The 21820-nt window shown below is 34.6% G+C and overlaps 1 protein-coding gene across 1 annotated transcript; it reads right to left on the bottom strand.

Moving 5' to 3' along the window:
* Window positions 1–7591: 7591 nt before the first annotated feature.
* On the bottom strand, window positions 7592–17933 carry LOC106134602 (octopamine receptor beta-3R-like). The gene is made up of 4 exons (XM_013334696.2): window positions 17831–17933; window positions 16471–17442; window positions 10532–10643; window positions 7592–7808 (listed from the first exon to the last, which is right to left on the bottom strand). Exons 2-4 carry the CDS (start codon window positions 17312–17314, stop codon window positions 7592–7594), a joined length of 1173 nt encoding a protein of 390 aa, XP_013190150.2. The 5' UTR covers window positions 17315–17442; window positions 17831–17933.
* Window positions 17934–21820: the final 3887 nt, after the last annotated feature.

The following is a 21820-nucleotide window of genomic DNA, read 5'->3' on the forward strand; positions in this document are numbered from 1 at the left end:
TTTGGTTTGTAGAATTAATTGGTGTTTCGTGAAAAAGAAAATATTACAATAATATTGGAAAGTAAAATAAAGATGAAGAACATGTTATAGTGCTATCGTAAAGTTATCAATATGCTTTTAGATTTTAAAAGCTAACACACTTTTGTACACAATTCTACTTAAAGCGATATTAATAAAGTGTTTTTTTTCTATAACTAATTCATATACTATGTTCACAGACATACACATTTTAGGTAATTTATGACTAATATTAATTTATAACACTTATCAATTACGTATTTGTTTTCCCCTTTTGCAAACAATAAATTAATGTGACTTGAAATATTGTCGATATATTAATTATTTTTAATCTGACATCATTTCAGTCAAATAAAAATATTGTTGGACCATCATTTCAAACACAAAACGAAAGTTGTGCAATTATTATTTTTAATCATTTATTTGAGTAATGAACCAAATAAAAAAGGTATTAATATTCTTTATAATTTCATATTATTAATTTTTATTTGTATTTTAAAAGAAATGGTGATCCAACAAGTTTTATAAAATCACATCAATAATTTACAAAAGCGTTTTGAAAATCATTTCACGCTATTACCTGCCTCATAAAACACATAATTTTTTTTTTGTAAAATAACTGATTTATCAATTTGAATATTTACATTAATTAAATACCTATAAATAGAAGAGACATGGACAACAAGTTTGTTTTCACATTTATGTTTTTGATTATATTTATTGAATTAATCTAACAACATAACAAAAATATATCTGTTTACTCAGTTAACAAAATGACACTTAAAATTTCAATTAAAATCGTGTTTACAATAAATAAAATTTTGCAATCACAGACGTATGATAATTTCTTATATGGCAATAGACTGAAAAAATTATGCATGGCAATTAATTTACAATAGCAAACTAGGTTATCAATAGGTAGTACCTACCTATAATTCACTATCTTTTCAATTCAATATAATAGATATATATATATATATATATATGTGTGTGTGTGTGTGTGTGTGTGTGTGTGTGTATATGTATATACAAAATTATAATCATCATAGTTATTCCTGTTATAAAGCCAGGGGTTCGCTTATGATCACGATCCCGACTTCTGACCACAATGACCTCTTTAACAGAAGAACCCAGTAGTTACCCAGCTTGGAGACTGGATCATGGAATAACGTATCGCAATGAACAGCCCAAATAACATTCGATTGATATACATATGAACAATATACTTACTACTACTATTAGTGTACTTCTATATTTATAAACAGGAGAGATTTGCATCTATTGGAAAATTTTATTTTAAAGAAAGATTGTTATGTTTTTTTTTCTGTAAATTTGGGAAAAGTTATTTTATACAAACCCCTTTTAAAAACATTTGCGGACAATATTCAAAATAAATTTATATTCATGAATCCATTTCAAAACAAAAATGTTATTTCTTTAAAAAAATAAATAATGTGAAATGATTTTAACAAAATGTCATTTGGATTTTTGTAAGAAAAGTATTATGAAATATTAATGAAAATATTCAAAGTTAAATACACGCCTTTTCTATAATCCTTACAGTTTCCAAAGAAAATCCACTTTTATGTCATTTGTCACATTTTTATTATTAGACTTTGAATAAATATTCAGATACAAGGAGCAATGGCGTGTGTTTCCCGGCACCAATAGAAAAAAGAATAGGATCACTCCATCTCTTTCCTATGGAAGCCGTAAAAGACGACTAAGGTGTATTCTCGTAAACTTGGGATTATATTTTAAGCGATGGGCTAGCAACCTGTCACTATTTGAATCTCAATTCTATCACAAAGCCAAACAGCTTAACGAGGCCTATTACTACGAGACTCTGTCTACCCCTTAAGGAATACAGACATGATTATATATATGTATGTGTGTTCTAATTAAATTTATTGACATGTCTAATGAAGTGCCTGAAAAGGCCTATTTTGTGAATAAAATATTGATTTTTGTAAGAATTTATAAAAAAAAATTGTACGACATACTTATTTAGGGAAGGTTCAGTATACTCATTATTTTGTTAAATGTTGTACAAATCCTTTAAGTAAATAAAGAATTTTATGATTATTATTATTTTGATTTTGAGATTCCCTCACACTTCGCAAGTACCAAATTCAACAGCACAATCGCCACTATTCCGTTCGTACGCCAATGTATAAAACATTTAATAAATAAATCTGAGAAACCTTAACACTTCAAGTGTCACGTGTAAACAGCCCGTTTCAAAAGATCGTGTGGGGCCGAAAATGACCCGAACACTTTGAGAAAACGTCGCCCATTAAGGCCACCTTTTCTGGGCTGTAATATGCTCTTTTTTATTTTTGTCTGATAATGACAGCGGAAATTGTGACGAATATGTAAAAATATGTAAAAAAAAAATAATAGTAAATATATATTTTTAATAACATTATTTTTTTATTAAAATGAATTTAAAATAATTTAATTTTTGTAAATAATTTTTTGTTTGCTTCAATTCTGGTCGGGCAACGTAAAAAAAACATTGTACATACGAGTATACTTCTCTTATCGTAACGATCTTAAATCTAAATTAGGCCTTCCAGCTCAAAGTGGACTTTAAGTCTTAAGATTAACTTCCCTCGTTCATATTTAAAGGTTATATATGTAAACTAAAAAATAAAAATTCAATGTTTATCTAGTCCACTTTAACAATTTTATGCTATAAATAAATCTGACCACTAACACGCTAAAAGAGGTCACACATGGTATCAAACAGAGGTAACATGCAATAAATTTTCAGCCGGTCTGCGATTCGACACATTAATGTCATTGGGAGACATATAGCCAAACTAAATTGATTTTCACCATCGCTAGCCATAAATTGACTGCGAGTACGTTCCGTTACACGCGACAGCGTGCCGTTCCGTTTTACGGAGCGTGAAATAATTTTAATTTGTTAACATTGCTGTATGTACACGGCAAATTAAAAAGGTATTTGACGAGATCAACAAAAATATGATTTATTGGAAATAATTTTGTGATTTACCTTTCGTTTGCAATATAATTGTAAAATGAACTTCTGCGCGTTACCCTGTTATTCACGATAAATGTTAAAAAGTACAAATAATTTTGTGATTGGGCTATTTAAAGACACACCGTGCCAACGCCAACAGAATTTGTGCCATCATTATATATTATACCGATCTTTCTAAACAGCCTGAACATGGCCGCTGCGGGCCCTTTTCCAAAGAGTGGAATCGCAGCAGACAGCGGGTTAATTCCAAAATACCTGCACCTACGCCAGATATTCAACTAAGAAACTAAATCAGTTCACCGTCACAATCATGTAACTTGTGCAAATCACGACCTTAAATTTTGAAATTAAAAAACTTAGTGAACATGACTGACCGCATTCCAAACATTTGAATTCATTTTAAAAATATTTCCTTTAATAATAAAAAATGCGCTGTGAAGCGTAAAACGGAACGCAGCGCGCGCCGACGCGTACCCTAAATGAAAAGGAACGTCTTTTTGTCCGAAGTATTTTGTATGAGCCAATTTGTACTCGCTGAGGCTGAAAATCAATTTAGATGAAATGGAATGGACTCCTCTTGGATGAAGAGAGATTTAATGGAAAACGGGAGTAAATTTAGAAGGTTTTTTTAACCTGAAATGAGTTTTATTTGTAAAATAAATCAATGTGTAACTGTTGCTTTATTGAGTGGGAGGGGATGATACCGCCAAATTTACTGAACTTAAGAAGCAGTTTTATGTACCTACGTGTTCCTTGGGAAGTATAAGGGAGAACTAAAAGAGAATTCCCGTGATTCCCAGGAATTCCCACGGAAATGATAAAAATTGGAAATCTTAACATAGGTAGAGCTGAGGGCATATATAATCTATAGGTAACTTTGAACTATTTTTGTATTTCTAAATACATTTCAGTATTTTACCAACCAGCGAATGTTGATATCAAGTTTCGTGACAAGTGGCCCTGTCTTCCTCGCAAGGGATAGAAAGACGTTATCTTTTCGTGTATTAAATGTTGAAATATATAAAAATGCATTCGGGGTAAGGAAAGTAAGTAGGTCATGCGGCATTTTTACCGCTATTGATGTACAAAAACAGGTCAGATGGTCAGGTCATATTCCTCTCGTATTTTATACAGTAAACTTGTTAGATTCTCATAATAAAAATAATTAAAACATGATTAGAATAAATATATACGGGACAAATTACACTGATTGAGTTAGTCTCGAAGTAAGTTCGAGACTTGTGTCACGGGATACTAACTCAACGATACTATATTTTATAAAAAAATACTTATATAGATAAACATCCAAGACCCAGGCCAATCAGAAAAAAATCTTTTCTCATCATGCCTTGGCCGGGATTCGAACCCGGGACCTCCGGTGTCACGGCGCTATCGCAAGCTATCTCTTTAAACAAGTTTCGAACTTCGAGTCTTACATAATCTGTGTTATTAGTCTTGATCATATTTGTAAAATTTTGTAAGCATATTGAGTAGGTCTGAGAATCGGCCAACATCAATTTTTCATACCCCTTAGTGATAAAGATTGTCCACCCTTAAAAATTTTAACGAGAAATTACTCAAAAATTTATTTATATGACAAAACAACGTTTGCCGGGACAGCTACTATAATATACTTTCCTGGATTCACGTAATATCGCATGCCGACTGACACTAAACAGTTTAATCTACTGCCGTATTTGAGTTAATTATTTCTAATGCAAAAACCATGCTTTCTTGTCATGGTACCATGAGGATTTTGCTGCAGAGCTTGCTATTTGCAGTTCAATGTTATGTAGATACTAGCTTTTACACCCAGCTTTAGCACCGCGAGTTTAGTGCCATCTACCATAGATATTCCTTGTGGTTTCCGGCAGTTTAGAATACAGCCACTCCACATATCCTATGGATTTCGTAAAAGGCGACTATGGGATAAGTTTTTATATTTTGGAAACCGTCTTGTAGGCGATGGGCTAGCAACCTGACACTATTTGAATCTTCATTCCATCATTAAGCCATACAGCTCAACGTGGCCTTTCAGTCTTTTCAAGACTGTAGGCTCTGTCTACCCCGCAAGAGATATAGACGTGGCTTTATGTACGTATGTACAATAGATTGCAGGATTTTTTTTATATGTGAAATTTTAAAAAAGAGTGTTTTAGTAGATACCGCGTGCAGATGTAAAAAAATATTTTCTCATTTAAATTACAAGTTATAATTTTACTGTAAACTGTTATTTCAAAGCGAATTTCAACATTCAGAACATGAATAGTAGAAATGTTCCAGTGCAGTCCCGGTTCAAATTATTCGCGGAGTTTAATTCAATAGGTTCGTGCCATTAGTCCCGATGGTTGATTAAATATAAATTAGTATCACGCAGTAATTATATTTCGTAATCACTACGAAATATATATATATATATATATATTCGTAGCAATTTTGAGATATCCCTAAGAATTATATAATATATATATATATTATATAATTCTTAGAATTATAAGAATTATATAATATATATATATATTATATAATTCTTAGGGATATCTCAAAATTGCTACGAACATACATATATAAGAGTATATATAAATTTTGAGATATACCTAAGAATTCTTAGCTCTTTTCTATTAAATATAATATAAACTAAATACTTAAATAGACTCGATATTTGGCGTGTAGGCTATTATACATATATATAATCACGTCCTTACCCCTTAGAGTTGACAAGACCTACATTCTCAAAAAGCTTGAAATGCCACGAAAATGCACGAAAACGATAGATATTTTTTTAAACCAAAGTGTTACAGCGAAAAAAATCGATTTATACAAGTATTTTTTCAGTTGCATTAACAATAGAAAGATCTAAATATGTTAGGATTGTCTGTTGTTTTAAAACTTCAAACGTTCATGATTTTCTCATTATTTCCTAAATCATACAGATTTCAAACATTAAATATGTAGATTTTATATATATATATATAATAAAATCTACATATATGATATATATTCTTTTCATTATGATCACAACATCATATTTTGAGCAACTATCGTCTACACCTAAGCGTATTAACATATAAAGCTAAATTCATATGGCAGTAAAGCATGATTTTCAAAAGAAATGCTTATTATTGCGCAAGTTAAATTATTCTATCACATTATACTCGTACCTATTCACTATTATGTTCACTAATATTATGACTTATATAAAAAAATTAATTCATACCACATAACACTATTAAGAAATGCCAATACTGACCGAACATAATTAAATTATAATCAATGTTTTTTACACAAAAAATAAATAAAATATAAACAAATATTTTATCCTACTAAGTTATTTTTACAAATATGTAGATCGATATTGGTAACGTCGATAAAATATTGATAAGTATTGAAAAAATTTGAAAATTTTTGCACTCTCATCAAGTTTTGTACTGTTTAAAACCTGTGATTAAAAAAGAAAAACATCAAATTGAAATCATTTTAACGAATTCCCAATTTTCAGTTAGAATTATACAAATTTGAAATAAAAATTATTCATTGCAAATTAAATCAAATTATCAACAAAAGCGAAACAGAGTTGGCCATTCACTTTAAAATTTAATATTTGTAATGAAATAATAAATTCCCCAAGCGGTCGTTTTGTTATAAAACGTTTCAAAATCAATTAGTATGAGATTTTTTATTTCTATATTATTAAAGATATACTTTTATACTAATAACAGTAAGCATAATTTAAGAGCAACAGTAATTATTACACACTTTTATTTACAAACGCACATGTATCAAGCAAGACTAATGACAGGTTAATCCAGCATTATCTAGTAACAGTAACTTTTCCTTTTACGAGCAACATAGACTTGCGACTTTGTCGCGTGAACGTACAAAAAGTTGAATATAGTGTACTAAAATTTAAAAAATACCAATAAATATGTTAAATATTTAATAATATTTCTTTCTCTTTACAAATGTCGTCCAAATTCTCTTTGCCTAAATTAAAAAAAAAACTGAAAAAAAAATAGCTTAAAATTAGCACATTTCCATTTTTAAATTATGAAATCTCAATTAAAATAGGAAACGAGCATAGATGAAGCCAAACAGGTGCAAGCATCGTAGCTAGTTAAAATCTATAGTCTCTGCCTATCCATATGGCAAACAGACGCGAAAAAATTCATGTACGTACAACATAGAACACCGTTATTTTTTTATTACCTTTTTGGTCTATGACATGAATAAATTAAAAATGAAATTCATAAAGCTATCGTGAGTGAAAATATAAAATAGATAAATATATACGGGACAGATTACGCAGATTGAGTTAGCCTCGAAGTAAGTGTTACGAGATAACTCAACCATGCTATTTTTTAATAATAAATACTTATTATATAGATAAACATCCAACACCCAGGCCAATCAGAGAAAATTCTCAATCATGCCCTGGCCGGGATTCGAACCCGAGACCTCTGGTGTCACAGACAAACGCACTACCGCTGCGCCACACAGGCCATTAAAAAACGCTTTAAAATTAGAATCACACCTTTTTGTACGTCCAAAGTCGCTCGTCTGCAACTACACAAAATGTGCCGCGCCTGTGTCCTTCCAGCAGCTAAAACAACAAGGCAGCGCGCACATTAGCGTGTTTTTGAACGCGTCTCGAAAGTCGCGGTTGAAATACGCGTATATTAAAGGGTTGAGCGCCGAGTTGAAGTATCCGATCCAGAATAGGACTCCGACGACCACTGACGGCGTCTCGCAAGGCTCCCCGCACACGTTCGTTGTAACGTACCTGTGGAAGTTATTTTAGTTTAATAAATTTATATAAAAATAATAATAAAATAACGTTTATTTACTCAATTAACAAAGATTGAACATGGTTTCTTAATGCTAGTACTCAGCTAAGGTGGCATGTTACATCAATCTTTGAGGAGAGGCTAGTCTTGCGAACCTGTGCTACGGGTAATATATATTTTTAGCATTACGAATATCGGTCGAACGTTTAAGGTACGGGTCTAAATTCTACTTCGGCCATATATCAATGAATTTATACATACATACATATAATCACGTCTATATCCCTTGCGGGGTAGAGCAGAGCCAACAGTCTTGAAAATACTGATAGGCCACGTTCAGCTGTTTGGCTTAATGATAGAAGTGAGATTTATTTATGTAAAGTGACAAGTTGCTAGCCGTCGCCTAAAAGAAGAATCTCAAGTTTATAAGCTTATCCCTTAGTCGCCTTTTATGAAAACCCCATGGTTTTTATTATGATTCCCATGAATGAGATGGAGTAGTCCTATTCTTTTTTCTATTGGTGCCGGGAACCACACGGCACTGATGATGATGACTTTTTCTGAGTTACATACATTAGTGGGAGTGCTAACCGATGTCACTACGGTGAGAGAAAAGATCGTGAAGAAACCTGAACATTCGCTTGGCAGGCAATTAGAAGTGTAACCATGATCAAATATGGGTAAGGTTCCCATACAAAAGATGTGGAGGACAGACGGTTTCTGTAGCAACCTGACTTACCTTAACCAGGTGAGGTTGGTTGCATAACCAGGACTAAAGCTAGGAAGATAATGTTGAAGATAATGTTGTGCCGTGTGGTTCCCGGCACCAATAAAAAAAAAGAAAAGGACCACTCCATCTCGTTCCCATGGATGTTGTAAAAGGCGACTAAGGGATAGGCTTATAAACTTGGGATTCTCCTTTTAGGCGGCGGGCTAGCAACCCGTCACTGTTTGAATCTCAATTCTATCATTAAGCCAAACAGCTGAACGTGGCCTATCAGTCTTTTCAAGACTGTTGGCTAAAGACGTGATCATATGTATGTATGTATGTATGTAGATAATGTTGAATAATAAAAAAGCTTAACAAAATAAGCTATATGTATAACTGTGAGCACTGAATAGCTATAAAAACCAATTGCGTATACTCCAAGATTTCCAAGAAGAGATTAATTAAAAAATTATTGCAATCTGAGATATATTTTTTAAGCATTGCAAAATTAAGATTTATTTCAATGAAATAAAACACAAAAGGCAAATAAATATTTAAGCGTTTCCATTTAATAGAATTATAATATTTTTTCCTCGTAATAAAGTATTTCTTGTCTACCACCTACATCTTTTTTTCATTAAATAATACGAAGAAATTTAATCTCAGATATAGCTTAAGTATTACTTTATAAAACGGTACTTAAATTTGAACAAGAAAAATTGTAAGACTTGGGCGTCAAGGGTTCTTATAAAAGACGACTGTTATATTTATTTTGAATGATTTTTTAAGGTTTTTGGAATTATTATTCTATAGTTTATTACAAATTAAACAATTTGTTATAGATTAACTTTTTTTTTTCATTTTGTCTTTGTTCCACCTCTTAAATAAATTACATACATACATAAAATCACGCCATTTTCAGGTTGACAGAGACTACGCCTTTTTACTTGCCACGATCTCTACATACTTCCTTCGCTTCATCCACATTCATAATAACTAAATAAATTATAATTATTATTATAATTCATGAATAAATTATATCTTTAAAATCGGTCCAGTGGTTTATCTGTGAAAGCGTACCAGAATGACTGAATTTCACAAATTTGTATGTTTGAATGAAAATTAATTCAATGAAGAATTTATACTACCTACATACAAAACATCTTTCATTTATTTCTTTTTTTTACGTAACCCCAAAAAGGACTTAAGAGATTATCCAAAAGAACCTCTCTAGGAATAAAATTTATGGTTTATCAAGACAAAAAAACTGTAACATAAATCATTTTCTCGTACGTGGATAGAATTTTTTTCTCCAACTTATTATGTAAGAGCATCACACGTTTTAATATTTCAAGCGGGAGCCGCATTAATTTTTGATGAAGTGATGAACTTGTTGAATTTGTTTTCTCGTTTTGCAAGTATTCGTAACATTCATACATATACATATGGTCACGTCTATATCCCTTGTGGGGCAGACAGAGCCAAAAGTCTTGAAAAGACTGATAGGCCACAGGTAATGAGGTACAAAAGCGGACTTATCGCTAAAGCATTCTCTTCCAGTCAACCTTAGGGTTATTATACGATACTTACCAAATGAAGTGCCGTGTGGTTCCCGGCACCATTACAAAAAAGAATAGGACCACTCCATCTCTTTCCCATGGATGTCGTAAAAGGCGACTTAGGGATAGGCTTACAAACTTGGGATTCTTTTTTGGGCGATGAGTTAGCAACCTGTCACTATTTAAATCTCAATTCTATCATTAAGCCAAATAGCAGAACGTGGCCATTCAGTGTTTTCAAGACTGTTGGCTCTGTCTACCCCGCAAGGGACATAGGCGTGGCCATATGTAACGAGTGCAGCAGGATGACTTCCAGCAGGGAGAAATGGCGGGACATCGTAAGGCGCACATTGGCGCCCGCCTCCAACACTACATGATGACCACGACCACTCTGTCAAGAGTGACACGACTAAGAAGAAGAAGAAGAATATGTATGTATGTAGGTACTTACCAAATGAAAAATGGCAACCAACAGAGCAAAAACGCCCCGACTATGATGCCCAGGGTCCTGGCCGCTTTGTGCTCCGCCCGCCAAGATTTACCGGCAGCCCGGAGAGTTGCACCTGCAATATAATATTTATGTAGTCACGTCTATATCCCTAGCGGGGTAGACAGAGCCAAGGCTAGCAATCTGACAATATTTAAATCCCAATATCATCATAAACAGTCTTGGAAAGACTGAAAGACCGTTCTTTCAGTCTTTTTGTGATGGAATTGGGATTTAAATATTGTCAGATTGCTAGCCTTCGAAATAACAGTCTCGGATCTTTCCTTCGGATCGTTCTTTCAGTCTTTTCAAGACTGTTTATGATGGTATTGGGATTTAAATATTGTCAGATTGCTAGCCTATCGCCTAGGAGAGGAGTCCCAAGTTTATAATCGTATCCCTTAGTCGCCTTTTACGACATACATGGCAAAGATAAGGAGTGGTTTTATTCTAAAGTGGAGAAAACCACTCGGTATGAGATAGTGGTTTAGGTTGATGTGGGTAAATCGAATGAAAATTACAACGATCGTGGCAAGTGAAAAGTTTAAGTCTCTACCTAACTAAATGGTTAAGAGATGTTTATCCTACTAATATTATTAATGTGAAAGTTTGTGATAATGTCAGTATGGATGTTTGTTACTCTTTCACGCAAGAACTACTGAACTGATACTTATATACATACATAAAATTACGCCTCTTTCCCGGAGGTGTAGGCAGAGACTACCTCTTTCTACTTGCCACGATCTCTGCATACTTCCTTCGCTTCATTCATATTCATAACATTCATAACTCTCTTCATGCAAGCTCGGCGGTTTCGGGTACTCTTGACCTGACCCTTTACCAGGACATTCTAAATTTGATCAAGATACGTTTGTTTAGGTCTTCCCACTTCGACCTTTCCCTCCACACTCTCCTTGTATATCTGCTTAGTCAACTTGCTTTCATTCATTCTCATTCCTGAACCGATTACGATGAAATTTGGTATGTAGGTAGCTGAAGACCCAGAATAACTTATAGGCTACTTTTTATCCCGGATTTCCCGAGGGATTGACATGGTTTCCACGCGGACAAAGTCGCGGGGGGCCTCTAGTATGAAATATGTTTCACTTTGAGTTAAAATTTTACCCGGTACCAGCTACTCCAATCAGGACGTGTATATTTAGAAGCTGATTTGCATTTATTTGACGTAAATGAAACCAAACTCGCAAAGTATGGTAAGCATTCATCAGTGTAATGTTGCCAACTGTAAGGTAAAATTTATTTATTATTGTACGAGTATAATAATATTGTTAAATAAAACATTTTAATGTTTTCACATTTTGAATTATTTATTCACAACTAGCTTTTGCCCGCGGCTTCGCCTGCGTTAATTTCGCTTCCATAAAAAGATTGCTTAGATTAAGAGCCTTGCATTGACATAAACTAATATTATGCAAAAAAAAAAGATATGCCTACGTGAGTGCGTGTTTGAGGATGCTATTCAATCACGCAAATTCAACTGGATAGATTTTGATGAAACTTACGTACACGGGAAGAATAATGCCTGGAATAGAACATAATTTGTTTTTCCTACAAAAGCAAAGTGCTTTTAGTGCAATTGTATGCGCGGGCAGTCCAGATGCCGAAAGTGAATTAAGGAACTCTACCGGATAAGTTGTAGCATCGGTACTATCTACACCTGTATTTTATGGATTGGTATACCATCTCGTCCCCATCAATATTTTCCAAAATACATAAAATTAATAGCAGCTGGTTGCTCATTTTTGGATGTTAGGATTGCTCGCTCGCATATCCAAGAATCCTCGTGATGAATTATTTGAGATAGGTCTCCATAAACGAAATGGATAAGTTCCTCCACCGAAGTGACTACTTGACAGAGGTTCTCTGGCAGAGTCACCAATCCGTTCGATTCAGGCAACGTACCATTACCGATTTTTAATAACACATTTGAGAATTCTTGCGCTCGAGGGTTACCACCTAACGTATTACGTGTTAGATTTAATTTCCTAACCTGAGGCCAGAGTATGGATCGTTTGAGACATGCGCTTACTTCATCAGCTCTAGTACCTCGGCTTATTACGGGTAGAGTCTGGCGGAAATCACCACAAAATAATACAGTGGTACCACCCATAATGCGATTCCCTGTTATTTTCTCCAAATAAGTAAATGTCTTAACCATGGAAACTTAATCAATGAAAAATGAATTTTTAATTAATTAAAAAATTTGCCAGCGGCTACAATCGCGTTATTTCTTAAATTCTCATGTGGCGCCATCTCGTATCGGGTGGTCAAAAAATAAATATCTAAACCACGGGAACTAAATCAATGGTGAAACGGTAAGTACCTACTGACGTTACTATAGGTGTGTTATTCCTGCTAATCTTGAGGAACATGGCAACCGTCGCCGATGCGGGGTGCGTCAAACTACCTACATAAAAAAATCTTCTCATATATAAAAAAAAAATCTTCTTAAAGATGTGGTGAAAAAGTAAGTACTGGCGAAACTAAAATTACTTAATTAAAACTTAATTAATTAAAAATTTTGCCGGCGGCTACAATCGTGTTATTTCTTAAATTCTCATGAGGCGCCATCTCGTATCGGGTGGTCAAAAAATAAATACCTAAACCACGGGAACTAAATCAATAAACAAAGCATAATGAATTAAATCAATAAAATGCTATTTTTTTAATCATCATAATAAATATAAGAATTAATTATTTATAGTGCCGTGTGGTTCCCGGCACCAACACAAAAAAGAATAGGACCACTCCAGCTCTTTTCCATGGATGTCGTAAAAGGCGACTAAGGGATAGGCTTACAAACTTGGGATTCTTTTTTAGGCGTTGGGTTAGCAACCTGTCACTATTTGAATCTCAATTCTATCATTAAGCCAAATAGCTGAACGTGGCCATTCAGCCTTTTTAAGACTGTTGGCTCTGTCTACCCCGCAAGGGATATAGACGTGACCATATGTATGTATGTATGTATAATTATTTATAGCTTTTTATATCGATTCAAATCAAAAATGACGAAGTTCCATACAAACTTGCACGGCCCCTATTTCATCCCCTTGGGATAGAATTTCAGGATAAAAAGTAGCCTATATTCTAATCCAGGTTACTAACTATATCTGTGCCGAATTTCGTTCAGATCCGTTCGGTAGATTTTGCGTGATGCGCGTACAAACATACAGACAGACAGACGGACAGACAGACAGACAAAAATTCTAAAAAAAATTGTTTTGGCTTCTTTTGACCGTAAAAAGACCCCTTATAATTTTTTTTCTTAAATATCTTTAATGTACAGACAAAGTTGAGTTACAGTTTTATTATATGTATGGATATGAACATTATAGCAACCGTTACTATACAGGATATCTTATAGAGTAAGTATGACTTTATCATGGAGTGTGTTATCAAAGAGACATAAGTAAAATTGTATGACATATACAATTTTATATATAAACTATAAGTAAGTATATCAAGTAACCTATTACGCATGTTTATTTTATTATTTGTTTTGCGGTTATCACACTACCTGTATAAACACTTCATTTTGGTCCAAAGGTTGGACTGGCAGAGAATTCCTTGTGGCATTAAATAGATCTGTTGTACATTTTATGTGTATAAAGTATTAAAATTCTGGACCTGAAAATTGAGATGGGTGTACGGATGGTACAAACTGTAAAAGATATAATAAAATGTTAGTTACTTTTAATGGAAATCAGTCAAAATGCCACAATGTGACAAGATTACATATTTTGTCCGAACTTAATCCATTATGAGCATCAAATAATTTAAAGTTGCATTAATATATAATTTTTTTATTGAATATTTTAAAAGAAAATATAATAATGAAGTAATTGTAGATTTGGACGTCAAAATCAAAAACTTGTAAACCATTGAAAAATCTGCAGTTTTCTTATACATAAATTATTACAATTTCAATGGTAGATCTACAAATAAAACTGAGATGTTGGCAACACTACACCAGTGATCGCTGTATGCGGTTTTAATTAAAGCTAGCGTATGACACGAGGCGATTATCTGTTATTGCATAAACTCATTACTGTAATATGCTTTCAGAGTTTATGTTCCAAATTTACAGCTGGTTTTTTTTTCATAAATCTAGACGAATGCTCTGCCGACAGGTCAGGTCAAGAGTACCTTTAATCTAAGAGCTTGCACGAAGAATGTTATGAATGTGGATGTAGCGAAAGAAGTTTACAGGGATCGTTGCAAGTCGAAAGATATGGTTTCTGCCTACCCCTTCGGGAAAGATGCGTGATTTTATGTAAGTGTGTATGTAGTGACAGACTGCAAGTCATTGCCTAAAATAATTCCAAATTTACATTTCACTTTCATAACTGACTTCATGCAAGCTCGGTGGTTTCGGGTATTCTTGACCTGACCTTTTGCCAGGACGTCCTTAATTTGATCAAGGTACGTACGTCTGGACTTTCTTACTCCTACCTTTCCATTACAAAAATAACAACAAACTATTAGACACTATCTGAATCAAAACTCCATTATTAAGTTAGCCGTGTCAATGTGGCCTTTAAGTTATAGATTATTAGATCTGTCTACCCGTAATGGGTAAAATTTAATTACTTACTTAGTTCTAGCTTATTAATCATACTAAATATATGTATGTAGTATAATTAATAAGCTGGAACGATCGTGCAATCACAACAAAACACATAAATTGTGCTATCACAGAGCTTTAGGCAGTTATTACTTGATAACTTTAGCAAGTCTAAAACTTTTGGGATTAAGTCGAGTATACACCAACTCATGCTCTTACGTTGAAGGAAAATGTCGTGTGGAAATTTAGGCAATCATGATCTAATACGGGTTAGGTTTCCCTGGAGAAGTTGTGGAGGTCGGATGGGAGTCGCTTTGGGTAAGAACCTGACACACCTAATCCAGGATCGTGGGTCACAAAGGTGTATCCCGGACTCCTATCCAGAGAGGTGAGGATGTAACCGTGGTTAGCGCCAGGAGGAAGAAAAAGAAACCAAGCCAAAGAATTGGTTTTCTTTGGATAGTTTGGTGAATTCTATCTTAAAGCCAAATAGCTGAACGTGGCCTATCAGTCTTTACAAGGCTCTGTCTAACCCGCAAGGGATAAAGACGTGATTATATGTATGTATGTAGTTTGGTGAACACCATAGAGCATGTATGATTTTGATTTATCATATCAAAAGTTTTCGAAGTTGTATATTATCCTTTGCAGGTGACTGTACAAGTACTGGTTCTTCGGAGTGATAATGAACGTGTGAACGCAGCCTTAGATCCTATTACTTCTGAAGTTAGAACGGCAAATGTACTTGTACGTATAAGATGTGTTTTGAAATGTATGACAAAATTGAATTAAGCTAGTTACTTAGCTTTAATCATATTTTCTATTAATTATCAAAAGTATAGTCTTATTAACTACTAGAGGCCGCCCGCTTTGTCCGCATGGAAACCCTATCAATCCCGCGAGAACTCTGGGATAAAAAGTGGCCTATATGTTATTCTGGGTCTTCTACATACTTCTACATACTAAATTTCATCGTAATCGGTTCAGTAGTTTTTTGCATGAAAGAGTAACACACATCCATACTGACATCCTGAACTGAACATCCTGACATTCAAACTTTCGCATTTATAATATTAGAAGAATGAATATTTTTCTTTTTCTAAAACCGGCTTCTTTGAGATAATCTCTATGAGCTTTTAGGATACTGAAGTTAAAATAAAATGTATTGAAGTGTTAGAAAAAAAACACTAGTCACTTTAGTGATATTTAAGAAAAAAAATCTGATATTTATAAAAAGGAATCAAATATTCCAATGGAATTTCAGAATAATGTCGTTTGAAAAACGAGCGGGAAATTAACGAAACAAAAGTACATTCACCTTGTGCATTAAGCTCTGTTGCAGCTTTCGCCAAATCCCTGGACGCCACTGCTGAAGAACAACTGGGCCTCCATCCAGACGGTGGCTGTCCACTCGAGGATCTTTTATTGGATCCTCCAGAACAATACCCAGAACTTGCCGTATCGCAGCTCACATTTACCGACTTTCTCGGACTAGCTTCCTTGCTAGGACAAATATCACCTATAGACATCACAACCTCACCACCAAATTCAGTCTCCTCAGGACCGACCTCTGTGAAAGTACTGTAATTTGGACTTATATCCGACGGTCTCCTATCTGGGTGGAGGTAATGCGAATGGTGCGCTGAATGCGAAGTATGCTTAATATGAACTGAATTCAGGAGAATGTTAGAAGAAGTTCTTGTCAAGGCTTCTCTCTGCCTTATCGCTTCCCTAAAGATCCTACAATACATCGATATCATTACGACACTAGGTATCCAAAAAGAAACGCTTGAAGATATTACAGCGTAAACCATGTTAACTTTGAATATGCAGACGTCTGGATGGGCTTTTCTGTATTGTCTATGGTGTTCTGTCGTGTACCAGCCCATGAAGATTGGGACGAAGCTGATGAAAGCAGGCCAGAGCCAAACATTTGCGAGCATGAAACAGACTGTTCTATGTGTCATAGTGACGGGATACTCTAATGGCCTGACGATGGCGTAGTATCTATCGACGGATATGCAACAAAGGTGAAGGATAGAAGCGCTGGAGAAATAGACATCTAAAGAATTGTAGATGTCGCAGACTAAAGGACCAAAAAGCCAGTCGTCAGTCAGTTCTGAGCTGGCGTTGAAGGTCATAGCGCAGAGGGCGACCAGCATATCAGCCACTGCCAAGCTGACGACGTAGTAGTTTGTGAGGACACGAAGTTTCCTGTGCCGATGGACTGAGATGATGACGAGTGCGTTGCCCAGTAATGCTCCGAGGATAATCGTTGTGAAGACAAGACCTGTAAAATAAAGAGATTTAATTTAATACAGCTATTGTGAGTGACTTACTTGAACGCGAATTTGTTTCTAATAAAAACTTGATTCAAGGTGGGTAATGGGGAAATTCAGATGTGAGTCGCTTCATGTAAAATTACTTGACTTACCTAAATCTGTGGCAAACTCTAATTGAATGAGATTTATTGACAAGAGGACTTGATTACAGGCTCGATCAGGCTGGAGTCTCGCTCATTCTCATCATCATCTTAGTTATCACTCTTATTGAGACTTTTGCTGAAGACGCAACCGGGACTAATTCCAGAATAACAATGACCAGGACTTACCTACCCTACGTTTCTAATAACAATTCAATATCTACATTTGACACTGAGTTATATAAAAACCTGTCACCTTTAAGAATGAGAGTGAGCGTGTGCTGAGTGTGGTGGTCGGGCACGGCAGCGGCCGCCAGCGTCGAATGGAGATCGTCGAGTAACGCTGGCTCCGTACCGCGCCCTCGTGCTTCTACCTCGCTTCGAAGCGCGCCATCTGTTGGCAAGTTTTTGGAATTAATCGATTTGTTCACTAACGCCATCTATTAATGAAGCATATCTATGACTAGAGTCATCGGTTCATATTATTATTATGATTGTGATAGTTTGTCTGTAACGCGTTAACGGATAAACCTCTACATCAGTTTTGATGAAATTTTGTTGACTAACTGCGCCCCGGGGTTTCGGTCTTGTGGGAATTTAGGCCTAAAAAATCGTATTGCGAATAAAGTGCCCCATGTGTAATTCCAGGTCATATACTTCTACCCTTGTTTTAAATTTCATCAAAATCTGTCCGGTAGATTTTGTTCACATTTGTAATATTAACTAGGAAATTATTCATGGTTAAACATGTATTTTTTGTGGAATATTAATAAAATTAAATCAGATGAGGGTTTGTTTGTTCGTTTGTTTGTTATATCTTAATTGTACGAAATATATACGACATACGAAATACATATACCTATACATAGGTACGAAAGAACGGAATTCAAGTTAAATATTACTTAAAAGTACTTAGGCTTCAACACCACCTTAACAATTGTAAACATAATTTTCTTGAATAAATTATTCTATTTTTATTTTTATTCTATACGGCGTGTCAGGCATTAAGGTACAGTTTTAGTCGCCGAAACGCAATCCTCTCACTTCGTGAAGAACAAACAATTCGCCGAAATTCACAATTTCTCGTTCAATTTACAATAAGCATTTCATTCTTAAATTTCAAATTAGTTATTTAAAAATAAACATAAACTTTTTAATCTAACCTATTGAAAACTTCACCGTTTCCTCTCTCCAATTCGTATTTAAAAGCTTAACACAGTTTACTTTGTACTTTATCTCCTCAAGAGCTTTGAGCTTTTAAAGGGAACTTTTTAAAACAAACTTCCTAATTCTGTGGTTCAAATGAAACTAAGACACTGTATTGTTCATTTGTTTTAATATTGTTAACGTCACAAGCAGCTTTATGCCGTAATAAGCTTCAGCAAAAAGCTTTCGTGGAAATAGGAAATGTATTTTCCTAAATGTAGTTCAAGTTTCAATAAATTTCCTACTTAGATACCTAGATAAATCCCTTGAGAGGTAGACAGAGCGAACAGCCTTGCAGAGACTGATAGGCCACGGTCAGCTGTTTGGCTAAATGATAGGATTGAGATTCAAATAGTTGGTTGCTAGCCTGTCGCCTAAAAGAAGCATCCCAAAATTATAAGCCAATCCCTTATTAACCTTTTACGACATCCATGGAAAAGAGATATAGTGGTCCTATTCTTTTACTATTGGTGCCGGGAACCGCACGGCATTCCAATCATTTTCGTTGCGATTATATAATCGCGTCGCTACGCGCCCTTACGGAGTAGACAGAGGCAAGAGCTGCTGTATGGCTTGATGGTATAATTGAGATAAATAGTGACAGGTTGCTAGCCCACTGCCTAAAAAGACCCCAAGTTAATAAGCCTTTTGATTGACTTTTACAAGTTGAATCATCAATGAAAATAATAAAAAGTTATATTTGAATAATTCCTTGCGTAAGATCCTTTAGCGACCTTTATAAAATATGTGTTTACAATAACGACAAGCTCACATTTATCAAGATTTTACTGTGTTCGGGAAGAAAGTCTTAGGCCTCTCCTGGGTTCACATTTGGCATTTAAATTTCCTGGATAGGATTGGGGAATTTGCTTTTGTTAAAACAAGCAAACGATAATGTTTCTGGCGAAAGGTCAGGTCAAGAGTACCCGAAACACTGTAATATGCTTTCAGAGCTTATGTTCCAAATTTACAGTTATATTATTTTTGTTTTTTTTTGCAGAAGCACATAAATCAAGACGTTCGCTCTGCCGACAGGTCAGGTCAAGAGTACCTTTAATCATCATCAGTATGAAGGGAGTTATGAATGTGGATGTAGCTAAAGAAGTATGCAGGGATCGTGGCAAATGGAATGATATAGGTACTGCGTTCACACTATTTATCTATATACGAGTAATATTATAAAGCTGAAGAGTATGTTTGTTTTTTGTTTGTTTGAACGCGCTAATCTCAGGCACTACTGGTTCGAATTGAAAAATTATTTTTGTGTTGAATATACCATTTATCGAGGAAGGCTTTAGGCTATATAACTTCCCGCTGCAACTATTAGAAGCGAAGAAGTAATGGAAAATGTGAAAAAAAAAACGGAGAAAATTATTAATCCTTGACGGCTTCAATGATGCCCAAAATAACTATTCCACGCTGAAGAAGTCGCGGGCACAGCTAGTAAAAAAATATAGGTCTTAATCGCGCACGTAACCTTTATTTTATCTCATTGACCACGAATCATTGTTACATGATTCGAAACGTCCGAGATAAAATAAAGTTAAGTTACATTAATTCATTCATATAATCATGTCTATATTCCTTGCGGGGTATACAGAGACAGCAGTCTTGGAAGACTGACAGAACACGTTCAGAAGTTAGGCTTAATGATAGAATTGACATTCAAATAGAGACAGGTTGCTAACCCATCGTCTAAAATAAGAGTTCCCATTTAAACTTTTTTTTTTTTTTACTTAATCCGTCCAGCACCCCGCTCCATCTCTTTCCCATGGATGTCGCAAAAGGCGACTAGGGAAAGGGTAATAAACTAAGGATTATTCTTTTAGGCGATGGGCTAGCAACCTGTCACTATTTGAATTTCAATTACATCATTGAGCAATACAGCTGAACGTGGCCTTGATTCAGTCTTTGTTGGCTCTGTCTACCCCGCAAGAGATAAAGATGTGATTTTATATACCTATGTATGTAATATAATATCCAGCTTGTAAAAGCCATCGTAAAATTATGTTCCTATTTTGTAGTAAATTCCTAGTTAAATTGTATGTTCAGGAGTTACATACAACACTCAAAAGCTTAGCTTTGAGCTTAAAGCTCAGCACTTAGTTGTTGACAGCTTAAACCTAAACTCGGATAACCCTTGTTTTAGATAAGAGCTTTTATGAAAACAGTCTTTTGGAACGATTGCTGAGATGGTCAAAGCTTAAAAAAATGTTGGTCATCAAAACTCAGCTATTAACGTGTATTAAAAGAATTAGACGACTAGCACAAAAGACGACTGATTCAAAAAAAAACCTTACTAATACTGTAAAGAGGAGAGATTTGAATGTAAGTACAACTAGCGACCCGCCCCTTCTTTGCACGGGTTGGAAAGTTTATATAAGTTTATATATATTATAAACTTTAGCTTTAGCTTTAACTAAGTTTTATATATTATATTTATATAAGTTTATGTTATATATATATATAAACTTTCCACTTGAATTAATCTTACTATTAAAAACTGCATCAAAATATGTTGTGTAGTTTTAGAGATCTAATCATACATACATACAGAGGGACAGACGCGGAAAACGATTCTGTTTCATACTATGTAGTGATATAAATTTAATGTATGTATATAATATCAAACTAGTATCGGTGATCGAATTTCAAGTTCAGCTGTTTGGCTTTATGATATTATTGAGATTCAAATAGTGACAGGTTACTAGCCCATCGCCTAAAACAAGAATCCCAAGTTTATAAGCCTATCCCTTAGTCGCCTTTTACGTTAGCCATGGGAAAGAGGAGTGGTCCTATTCTTTTTTTATTTATTGGTGCCGGGAACCACATGGCACAATCATTGCTAAAAATAAGAATTTGAAGAAACGGTAGGTAAACTTGTTACCAAACTTGAGATTTCCATAGCGTCATAACAAAATTTGACATCGATCGTTTTGCCAAGGTCACATGTTGAACCCTGTTCAGTATTGGACCAGTTCCAGAGTTCATTTTATAGGTTGTTTGGCGCAGTGGTAATTTTAGCCTCTAAATCACAGGT

This window comes from Amyelois transitella, chromosome 23, assembly GCF_032362555.1.
Source record: "Amyelois transitella isolate CPQ chromosome 23, ilAmyTran1.1, whole genome shotgun sequence".
Classification (NCBI taxonomy): Eukaryota; Metazoa; Arthropoda; class Insecta; order Lepidoptera; family Pyralidae; genus Amyelois; species Amyelois transitella.

What these genes read in the sequence shown, in the direction of transcription:
- LOC106134602 (XM_013334696.2), bottom strand. Translation starts at nt 17,314, where the DNA reads ATGCTGGTCGCCCTCTGCGCTATGACCTTCAACGCCAGCTCAGAACTG. An exon ending in AACAGAGCTTAATGCACAAG is followed by an intron (nt 10,644 to 16,470) that starts GTGAATGTACTT and finishes ATTATATTGCAG; the next exon opens with GTGCAACTCTCCGGGCTGCC. An exon ending in TGGTTGCCATTTTTCATTTG is followed by an intron (nt 7,809 to 10,531) that starts GTAAGTACCTAC and finishes TAACTTCCACAG; the next exon opens with GTACGTTACAACGAACGTGT.